The following is a 12315-nucleotide window of genomic DNA, read 5'->3' as shown; positions in this document are numbered from 1 at the left end:
ACTGTATTACAGAAGTCCCAGGATTTCACTATTCTTCCATTACCAGTGCACTGACAGAGTTAATATTAACTAGTCTCATAACAGTTAATATTAACTAGTTAATATTAACTCTGTCAGTGCACTGGTAATGGAAAAATAGTGAAATCCCGGGACTTCTGTAATAGGCTTCCATCCCCTTAGTGAAACTCAGCTCACTCCGTCCTAGCACACAAAAATCTTTACTAGACCTACATACAAGATTCTCTCTCAAAAGCCTCTTCTTCACTACATTCATATTCTCAGATTCTTACCATCATATATAAGTAGTATTCAGCAGATTGGAACATTATCTTTTATCACAAAAAAGTCATAAGAATCTAGGCATGTGTTATTTATTAGGTAGATACGTTTAATGAACTCAAGGTTAAACTAAAACAAGATCTTTCCCTCCCCACCCCCCAGGTTATGTGGTTAACAATAACATGAGATACATGGAGAACAGGAACAATGTGACAGAGTTCATTCTACTGGGGCTGACACAGAATCCAAAGATGCAGAAAGTCATATTCATAGTCTTTTTGGTTGTCTACATTGTCTCTGTGGTAGGAAATGTGCTCACCATGGTCACCATCACTACCAGCCCATTATTGGGGTCTCCCATGTACTTTTTCCTGGCTCATCTCTCTTTTATTGATGTCTGCTATTCCTGTGTCAATACCCCTAAACTGATTGTAGATTCACTCCATAAGAAGAAAACCAGCTCTTTCATTGAATGCATGTGCCAGATCTTTGGAGAGCATTTATTTGCAGGTGCTGATGTCATCCTGCTGACTGCAATGGCCTATGACCGCTATGTGGCCATCTGCAAGCCCTTGCACTACACGACCACCATGAACTGGCAGGTGTGTTGGTTGCTAGTGGGAGTGGCATGGGCAGGAGGCTTTCTTCATGCAACCATTCAGATCCTCTTTATCTTCAGGTTACCCTTCTGTGGCCCTAATGTCATAGACCACTTTATGTGTGATCTGAACCCTTTGCTCGAACTTGCCTGCGCTGATACCCACACTCTAGGACTCTTTGTTGCTGCCAACAGTGGGTTCATCTGTCTGTTAATCTTCCTCCTTTTGGTTGGCTCCTATACAGTCATTCTGCTCTCTTTAAGGACACGGAGCTTGGAGGCGAGGCAAAAAGCCCTTTCCACCTTGATGTCCCACATTACAGCGATCCTCTTGTTCTTTGTGCCAAGCGTTTTTACTTACATGAGACCAGCAGTTACTTTACCTATTGATAAAGCAGTTGCTGTATTCTACACTATGATAACTCCCATGTTAAATCCCTTAATATATACCTTGAGAAATGACCAGATGAAAAATGCCATTAGGAAATTGTGTAGTAGAAAAGTGATTTCAAGTAATCGATAAAATGTGCTTGTGTTCCAATGTTCATTCAACTGATGCAAATGTCAAAAGGACATTATTGGTGAATGCACATAATCGGTTAAGAATATCAATGAGATAAAGAAAATAATAACCAACAGAAATCATTGCTTCTGCAAAAAGGGGAGAAGAAAGTAATTCAAGAAATGATAGAATGACCTAGCAGAGGACAACTCATATTATTTAAAATGTTCTGCAAAATCGGAAACTGATTTTACTAGTTTCATCACTGTATATACATTCATAAGCTTTAATCCCAGTAAAATGAAATAAAATAGATAATTCATTGACATTTAGCAGTCATTTCTATAATAACACAAGAGGTAGGCATTCTTTTTATTCCCATTTTAACAGGTGAGTAATAAACATAAAAGAGGATGATCCAAACAAAAAAATTGAAGATCCAGTAATCAGAGTATAACTTCCTCTCATTCCATGTTCTTCACTGCTGTGATATACTGCCAGGCAATGCAATAGTAAGGTAATATAATTATACTGTTACCATTTATTGGGACAACAGCAATCCTGGACTAATTATCTATCTTTCTCTATATATATATCCAAATATATATTTGTTATATATTTATATATTTAATTGGCTCTATATACTAGTATATGTACTGTCTTTTATTAAATACATATATTCATATGTATAATTAAATCACATATTTTCACTTACTCTGTTCATTTTTTATGTATCATAGTGGGTTGTAATATGTTGATTGTAACACCATGTTATGTAACTACTTTTGAAATACAAAATGAATGGGTAATTTAAACTCTAACGCATAAATAACAATGTTACACCATATTAAAAAAATCCTTTTAGCATTAAGAAACATTAAAAATAAAAAACGTGATGCATAAAAAAGCACCCCCCCCAAAATTCTGTATTTTCATGTCAGCAACTTTTATTTATAAACCATCAGAAAAGAGGATGATTTAAATAAAAGAATATTTTAATTCCAGACAGTAATTTCAATGTATTCTCTAAACAGTCCTATTCCATGAAATACTTGCAGACTTCCTAGCAATAATTTCTGCAAATAGCACAATTTTGGTTTATGATAAATGTTGAATGGATAAACATTATTAGAAAGGAAAATGAATACATTCAGTAAAATATAGGGAAAAAGAAAATAGTAGTGGAGAATAGGAATTTTTTTCTCATCTTTTTCAGAATCTAGGAAGAATTCTAGTTATGTCTATTTTGGAAGCCACAAGTTGTTTTAGTCCTGCTTATGTAAGAAAAAAAAATTGAAAGTATGTTATCACATTAAAAAAAATCTTTTACACTGATATCTTCTCTGTTCTTAGAATTTATTAGTTTATGAATATTGTTTGATTTGTTATATTTTTCTTTTTTCAAATTAATTTTTTTTATTTTTAAACTTTTAATTTTGTATTAGAGTATAGTCAATTAACAATGTTGTGATAGTTTCAGGTGAATAGCAAAGGGACTTAATAGCAATACATATACATGTACTAATTCTTTCCCAAAGTCCCTTCCCATCCAAGCTGCTATATAATATTGAGCAGAGTTACATGTGCTATTCAGTAGATCCCTGTTTGTTATTGATTTTAAATACAGCAGTGTGCACACATCCATCCCATGTACATGTTGTATTTTTCTGTTATTAATTTTTATTTCTAAATTTTTATTACTTTTTAAATGAAAAATGGTTTTAAAAATATGTAGCTCTGTCTATACAGAAAACAATTTCAGTGAAAATATTTTCCATTCAGTTCTTTTGTCCTTCGTTCATTAAACAACAAATATTTTTGAGCTCAAGAAATATAACAATGGTCCATGGGGTTGCAAAGAGTCAGGGACTTCTGAAGTGACTGCACATGTGCACGTAGATGACTTTGATCAGTGGACAGAGGAAGGGGAGTTTTGTGACTTTTATGCCAAGAGTTCTGCAATGATAAGCAGGCATCACACCAAAGCAGACAGTTGCAGAACTAATAGCCCTATTCGTTATTAAAAAAAAAAAAAATCCTTGAAGGTCAGTAGAGATGGAAATCCTCCCAGTTAGTACAAGTTCAGGCACTACACCTGGTTTTTCATCTTGATTGGAAAAAGACATGTCAGATGTGCAATATGTATTGATTCATGGATTTTGACCAACAATTTGGCTGGATGTTAGGAACAAGGAAAGAGCGTGTTTAGAAAATTGGGCAAAACCAATTTGGTCAAAACCCCAAAATTCTAAGGTCAGTTGTTTATAATATGTAAGCAATTGTTTGAGGCATGTGGGGTAAGAATCTCAGCACAGGGAACACGTCAGATTAAGGAGAGTATAAGGTGCCACAGGAGTCTGGTGGCTACAGTCCATGGGGGTTGCAAAGAGTTGGACACAACTGAGTGATTAACACTTTCACTGCATCAACAGGCTACTTGCAACGGGCCTTAAACTTCCAAAGTAAAACCTTTCAAGATAGATTCAATCATAAGAGCTGAATTCAATCATAAGTAGGTTGTTTGAAAGAATTGAGAGAGTAAAGAAAGCATATTGCATGAAGAATAAGAAGTAGCTTGAAAAATAACAAATTGTAATAAAAAAAGTCACTTTCAAGAAAGTCTAAATACAATAATTTTTTTTTTCAACTGTTGGAAGAAAAGAAGCAACTGTAAGTAAAACATATGGTGGTGTTCCTATCTTTAAGATTTAGGAAAAACTGTAGAAAAGTTATTTGTATACATGCTGTATCACAAATGTATCATGGAAATTATAATTTGGGGGTTCATACTACACACAATTATTGAAAGCAAAACATCAAATACAGTTAAATGATTTGGGAACCAAAAAAAAAAAAAAAACCCAAAACAAAAATGGTGACAGTGCTTAGAAATTTCATCAAAAGACCTTGTGCGTGTGAAGGAAGGGCCCATCGATGGATTTTATGGTTTTCAGTGACCAGAGCCCAGATACTGATCAGGTCAAACAGGGGTCTCCAAAGTCCTTGCTTCCTTCTAAGAAAAATGTTAAGTCATTTCCTTGTTCCCAAGGAAAGAGTTCCTGGGGAAGCAATAGTTACTTTCAGAGAGAAGGTTTCTCCATCTGCCTTTCCCCTTCTATAGCTGTTGAAACCTATAAAAGGTTACTCTAAGGAAATTTAAAAAGTCTTATAAATAGAAACATATCTCACATTCATAGATTAAACAATTAGTATAATTAAGATAACATAATTCCTCACAGTGATCTGTAGACTCTATAATTTCCATCCAGATACTAATGTTATTCTTCTTTTTTTTTTTTTCCCCCAGAATGAAAACATTGATCCTAAAATTCATAAGGCACTCCAAGAAACCTTAAATAGCTAAAGAGCCTTGAAATAGTTTTGAAATGTTCTTTATTAAGAACAAATTGGGAGGACTCACACTTCTTGCTGAACTTAATAAAAGCTACAGTAATTAAAACAATGTATTAGAATGAGATGACAAAGATCAAAAGAATAGAAATAAAGGTCCAGAAATAACCCTTATATCTACTGGCAATTATTTTTTCACAAGGTTGCCAACACCATTCCATAGGCATTGAATACTATATATACAGGTAGTACTGAAAAACTTTTGTATCAAAATTTTAAAAAAATGAATTTGGAACCCTACCTCACACCATAAATGGATACTAACTCAAAAGAGATCAAGGATCAGATGCACATCTAAAAATATAAAATTCTTGGTAGGGAGAAATATTCATAACCTTGAATAAGCCACAAATAGCACAAGGAAAATAGAAGAATTAGATTCAATCAAAATTAAAAACTCTTGTGCATCAAGAGACACTATCAAGAAAATGAAAGCTAGAAGCACTGTTGATGGGAATGTAAAATAGTGATAAGATGTTGGTCCTCTCTATTGTTTTGTTCACTTTCTTTTCATTTATTTTTTTTCTCTGATCTTCATGATTGCTTTCTATTAACTTTGGTATTAAACAAATTAAAGTGAATGAAATATGCCAAGTTATTTAATAATAATTCACCATGATCATATGTAAGTTATACCAGGAATAAAATATTATTTGAAGTGAAAAACATAATCAATTATATTCACTAAATTAACAGAATAAAAGAGGATAATAACATCATTTCAGTTGTTGTTCAGTTGCTAAGTTGTGACTAACATTTTGTGATCATTTCAATAGATGCATACAAATTAATACACTTCTATTTGTATTTATGAATGAAAATATTTATGAATAAATATCCCACAAGATAGTTATTACTAAATAAGGAAAGGAAAAGTGTTTACTCAACCTGATAAAAAAGGCATTGGTATAAAAACTATAGCCACCCTCATACTTAATGATGAATTCTCTCTCAAGATTGGAAACAAGTCTCTCCTTTCCAAATTCTGTTCTACATTATAAGACTCCAGCCATTGCAACAAAGTAAGAAAAATAAAGGACACACAGATGGGTAGAGAAGAGCAAGATCATGCAAATATTTTTATGGGCAGATAACATCCTTATATAGTTAAAAATTGTGAAGGCCTCTACAAAAAATAAAATAGACCTAAGCAACTAACTAAACAAGGTGACAGGATAGAATTTCAACACAAAATATCATATGGATTTCTATAAAAGCAATTAAAAATATAAACAAAATGTTATGTAAAATACTACAAAACGTTAACTTTGATGAGTGTATTATGAGCACATTTAAAAATACAGTCAAGATTTATATATGAAAACCATAAATACTATTGAAAGTAAATATCTAAGTAAAGGGATATATATGCCATGTTGATAGATTAACAGATTCAATGTGTTTACCATATCAATTTTTATAATTTTAAAGCAATTCCAATAAATATAGCCCACAGATATTTGAAGAAACTAAAAATAATGTTTTAAATATAAACTTTTTGTTTATTTATTTATTTTTACTTTACAATATTCTATTGGTTTTGCCATACATCAACATGAATCCACCATGGGTGTACATGTGTTCCCAATCCTGAGCCCCCCTCCCACCTCCCTCCCCATACCATCCCTCTGGGTCATCCCAGTGCACCAGCCCCAAGCTTCCTGTATCCTGCATCAAACCTGGACTGGCAATTCATTTCTTATATGATATTATATATTTTTTAATGCCATTCTCCCAAATCATCCCCCCACTCCCTCTCCCACGGAGTCCAAAAGACTTTTCTATACATCTGTGTCTCTTCTGCTGTCTCCCATACAGGGTTATCGTTACCATCTTTCTAAATTCCGTAAGTATGCGTTAGTATACTGAATTGGTGTTTTTCTTTCTGGCTTACTTCACTCTGTATAATAGGCTCCAGTTTCATCCACCTCATTAGAACTGATTCAAATGTACTCTTTTTAATGGCTGAGTAATACTCCATTGTGTATATGTACCACAGCTTTCTTATCCATTCATCTGCTAATGGACATCTAGGTTGCTTCCATGTCCTGGCTATTATAAACAGTGCTGTGATGAACTTTGGGGTACATATGTCTCTTTCAATTCTGGTTTCCTCAGTGTGTATGCCCAGCAGTGGGATTGCTGGGTTGTATGGCAGTTCTATTTCCAGTTTTTTAAGGAATCTCCACACTGTTCTCCATAGTGGCTGTACTGAAATATAAACTTTTAAAAGAAATAGGGGTGAAAAAGAACTCTCAATAAAATAACAAAATTGGAAAATGATTCTACCAAAATCGAAGACTTAGTATAAACTTCTCATAACCATGTTGTATAGTACTGAAACATAATAGAATATACTTAAAAAATGTAAATGTAGAGTTTCTTTTAAAAAAAAAGACATCAAGTTAATTCAATGCAAAATAAGAGATTTTTCAACAAATGCTGATTTTTTCACAAGTGTTTATTTATAATGTCAGGTCTAAAATATTGATCTACCTCCACATCAGGTACGTTTGTTCTAGAATTTTTCCAGGCTTAAGTTTAACATCTAGTTATTTGACTCATTTTGCATTAATTTTTGCATAAAGTGGTGGTTGAAGTTCATTGTTTTATTATATGGATAATCTAGAATATATAATAGTGCTAATTAGCATTATTACTAAGAAAATGTGAAGTTTCTTTTATAGGTACATTGTGGAGAAGGAAATGGCAACCCACTCCAGTATTCTTGCCTGGAAAATCCCATGGAAAGAGGAAGCTGGTGGGCTACAGTTTATGAAGTTGCAAAGAGTTGAACACTGCTGAGGACAGACACACATAGGTACTTTGTATATATATGCTATGTATGTGTGTATATATATAACGTAAATACATTTATATATAAAAGTTTACACATACAGTTTTATATACTACATAAATATGTGTGTGTGTATATAAAGAGTCATGTTCGACTCTTTGTGACCCCATGGACTGTAGCCTACCACACTCCTCCGTCCATGGGATTTTCCAGGCAAGAGTACTGGAGTGGGTTGCCATTTCCTTCTCCAGGGGATCTCCCTGACCCAGGGATTGAACCTGGGTCTCCCACATTGCAGGCAGATGCTTTACTATCTGAGCCAGCAGGGAAGTCATACACACACACACACACACACACACACACACACACACATATATATATATATCTGTACCTATATCTAGAATATATAAACCATCTTTACAACAACTTAGTAATAAGAAACTCAGATATCATTCTTAAATTGTGCAAAACATTTGAAAAGAAACTTCCAGAGGGGAAAAAAAATAGATACGTGAATGGCCAATAAAGTATTTTTTTAAATGTTCAACATCATTAGTCATCAGGGAAAACAAACTAAAACCTTAGTAATCTATCACTGCACATGTTCTAAAATGACTAAAAGGGAAAAAAATCATGCAAAGTGATAAGAATGGTGAACAATTGTTGTATTTGAATTTAGAACTCCCTTCTTGAGCTTTAAATATCTCTCCACATGTTTAATGTTGCCTAGAATTCCGTAATGATCATCACATGGATTCCTGAGATGATGTATCTGGAGCCTTTTATAGTTTCCATTTATTCTAAAAGTACTATGATAATTGCAAAAAACTGGTTTGACACCAAGTATTTTAAAACCACTGCCATTATTATGTCCTCATTGCTTTTGTCTCTCTTGACAATGGATACCAGGTTTCCAGTAATACCTTAGTATGGATAAGACAGAAGTTTTCTTTCCAAAATAAGTGCACAGGTTGACTACATCATAAGCTGCCAGGCTGGAATTAAGCAATCCTTGCTAGTCACAGGACATCAACCTTCTTAGAAAGCTTGGTTCAGATAGAATAAGGGGACTCACATGTGTTGTTTGCAAGCAGGGAATACAATTCCCCACTCAGGAATGAGAGTTTTATAAATGCATGCCTCCAGAATACCTGCTTCTAAGACAAAGCTTTAACATCAAAGCAGATAATTAATTCACTGGAGAGAAAATAGCATCTACAAGACAAGAACGTTTATGGAAGTCTCTTTAAATATCCATGCATAACAGATGAAAATGTCTTTTCTGTTTTCATCTCCAGAGCAAAATTCATCAAGGGTGCAATGACACATTTGCATATGTTTTCACCACTCTTTCTGCCTCTTGTCTGTAAGACTAAAACTACTTGTTTTAGCCATTTCCCCATAATGTTGCAAGCTAATGCATTCTAAATTCAAGCCCCAGATTTTCTTTGTAAACTTTGTGAGTCTTTAGGCTAGAAGAAAAGACTTAAAAAAAAAAAGGATAATATTTCTGCTGTGAATAATCTGAACAGGGTCTTTTGGAATATGTCATATCTTTCATACTGAAAGCTACTTATCCCAAGATGAGGCAGGATAATTTGAAAATGGAATTAGTTCTGAGCACTTTGAAAATCATTAATATCTTCTAAGACCAGAAGGTAAGTTGTTTGATAGTGTCGATTATAGAGCTTGTGATTTTCTGTATACAGTAATCATTCTGTTTCAACAGTTTTCAAATATAGTAATAGAGCATTTTAACTTCACCCCATTCTTCAAAAGGTAGTTTGTAAATATCATTAACATAATTTTACAAATGAAAAAATTATGGCTCATAGGATTTAAGAAATGTTTAAGATCTAACTAAATATCAGATAAAGTTCTTTGGCCATGAGATACTTCTTTTAATGATTAAGACTAATCATGTGAATGAAAATAAAACTTTAAATATAATTTACACATATGTAAATAAACATAAATATTAAATTATATAAATCATCACTTGTTTAGTTCAAACATGAATGTGAAGAACCTTTCCTGGATCAACTGCTGTGAATAATAAGGGTCTCTGTGACTTCATTAAAAGTAAAATTGGAGATAACTCTTCCTCACTTTGGTTAATTTATTTGTATTATTGCACAAAATGTCAGTTCTTCCTACTGCTGCATTCATAAGTAGAAGAATAAATGAAATGCCTTTATGTGTTCTCCACAGTGTGGTGGATATATTCATACATGTTTCCTGAATCAATTTTTATAACAACCTGTGAGGTAGAGGCTATTGTTCTCACTTGATTAGAGGAAACAAGGATGGAAGCTGCAAAGAAGTGTACCCCAGATCAAGAAGTTGTAAGTAGGGGAAAGCAAGATTCTTATCTGGTCTTTCTGAGTCTCAAAACAGCATACTTAACAACTGGGATTGTGATTTTCAACATTTTGCAGAAGAATCTGTGAGATTATATTTTATAGGGGAATTGGAGAGAGACAAAAAGGCTAAGGGAACACAAAAATAAAGTGGATCTACAAAGAAAGCAGCACCATATGTTGTTGTTGCTGTTGTTGTTCAGTTGCTCAGTCATGTCCAACTCTTTGTGATCCCATGGACTGCAGCATGCTGGGCTTCCCTGTCCTCCACCATCTCCTGGAGCTTACTAAAAATCATTAATTAATTAATATTTGAGGATTCAAAAAAGCTATATTGTGTGTGTATGTGTGGCTGTTCCTGTGTGTCTGTTGTATTTGCTTAATATACATTTGCTTCTAAAGTTATTAAAGTAATTCAAGTCATCATGGTCACATCAAAATAATTTACTAGGTAAATATTGTTTATTATGATATAATATAGAGCATGAGTTAAAAATTTGAAGCACAGTCAGTATTCATTAAGTTTTAGTTAATGATTATTATTATGACTAAAAATAGTCTTTACAATTTTTAATCCTGTGCAAAATAATGAAATAATACTATCCACATAGGTTGCCATCATGCCATGATGATGTAAGTCGTTGGAAGTATGTTTGTTAGCATTATAAATTTACTGGAATTAGGCAACACATTGATCATTCAATTACAGTAACTGTGTCATTTCATTTCCTTCTCATCAGCAATGCTCTGTTAAAATTTATGCCAACTATTACAATTAGTCTGATAGTGAGGTTCCCTTATCTATCCTCCTTCACTTTCCTGAACCTCCACCTACTTCATAAAAGTCACACAAAGACCTCTATTTGAGTTATATCCAGCATTCCTTCTTTCTCAAATGCTTCTTCATCTTTCCACTAGTATTCCAATTACTTTCCCTGGTTTCTCATTTTCTAAGATTAAAAGGAAAACTCTTTAACTTTGAATTTATAGTCTTTGCATCCATTTTCTATTTCTTTTTTCAGGCTTAGTCGCCACTACACATGAGACCTACTGCTTCTACTAAGGCCCTAAGTCATCTCACATGATTCAGTGTACAGAGATACCCTCTTGCCTCTGTGTTCTCTAAATTCCTCCTGATTCTAAGCATTTTCTTCTGCCAGGAAAGAATTTGAGTAATTTTTCAGGATATCAGAAGCTTTTTTTTTTTTTTAATCTCAAATAAACTCACAAGGATACAGAACTCAATAGAACTTAGGTATTTATTATCAGAGACAATGATTCAAGGTTACATTATGAAAAAATGACATTTTTTCATGTAATGTAATTAACCATAATATGAGATATATGGAGAAAAGGAATAATGTGACATAATTTATTCTACTGGGACTCACACAGAATCTGAAGGTGCAGAAAATCATATTTGCTTTGTTTCTCATTGTCTACATTGTCTCTATGGTAGGGAATGTGCTCACCTTGGTCACCATCGCCACCAGCTCATTATTGGGGTCCCCCATGTACTTTTTCCTGGCTAATCTCTCTTTTATTGATGCCTGCTATTCCTGTGTCAATACCCCTAAACTCATTATAGATTTACTCTATGAGAAGAAAGTCAGCCCTTTCAATGGATGCATGACTCAAATATTTGGGGAACATTTCTTTGGAGGTGCTGATGTCATCCTGCTCACTGTGATGGCCTATGACCGCTACGTGGCCATCTGCAAGCCCTTGCACTATACGACCATCATGAATCGGCGGCTGTGTGGACTGCTAGTGGGAGTGGCGTGGGTGGGAGGCTTTCTTCATGGAATAATTCAGATCCTCTTCATCTTCAGGTTACCCTTCTGTGGCCCTAGTGTCATAGACCACTTTATGTGTGATCTGAACCCTTTGCTCAATCTTGCCTGCACTGATACCCACACTCTAGGACTCTTTGTTGCTGCCAACAGTGGGTTCATCTGTCTGTTAAACTTCCTTCTCTTGATGGGCTCTTATGTGGTCATTCTGCACTCCCTAAGGACCTACAGCTTGGAGGCGAGGCAAAAAGCCCTCTCCACCTGCATCTCCCACATCACAGCAGTTGTCTTCTTCTTCATGCCCTGCATATTTGTGTACCTGAGACCCGCAGCTACTTTACCTCTTGATAAAGCAGTGGCTGTATTTTACACTATGATAACTCCCATGTTAAATCCCTTAATCTATACCTTGAGAAATGACCAGATGAAAAATGCCATTTGGAAGTTGTTTAGTTGGAAAGCTATTACAGATGTAATATAAATGTGCCTGGACACCAAAGTCAATTGAAGAGAGGGAAAGTTCAAAAGGATATTTTTGACCAAAGAAAGAAACTAGTATAAATCATAAGTTCTAC

The 12315-nt window shown here is 34.2% G+C and overlaps 1 protein-coding gene and 1 pseudogene across 1 annotated transcript; both read left to right on the top strand.

The window, feature by feature from the left end:
* Positions 1–461: 461 nt before the first annotated feature.
* OR4C178 (olfactory receptor family 4 subfamily C member 178) lies at positions 462–1400 on the top strand. Its single transcript, NM_001389802.1, has one exon. It carries the CDS (start codon positions 462–464, stop codon positions 1398–1400), a length of 939 nt encoding a protein of 312 aa, NP_001376731.1.
* On the top strand, positions 11292–12221 carry OR4C171P (olfactory receptor family 4 subfamily C member 171, pseudogene; annotated as a pseudogene).

Source organism: Bos taurus, chromosome 15, assembly GCF_002263795.3.
Source record: "Bos taurus isolate L1 Dominette 01449 registration number 42190680 breed Hereford chromosome 15, ARS-UCD2.0, whole genome shotgun sequence".
NCBI classification, from domain to species: Eukaryota; Metazoa; Chordata; class Mammalia; order Artiodactyla; family Bovidae; genus Bos; species Bos taurus.
Note: the sequence above shows the minus strand (reverse complement) of the source record. Positions and strands in the feature narration are given on the sequence as shown.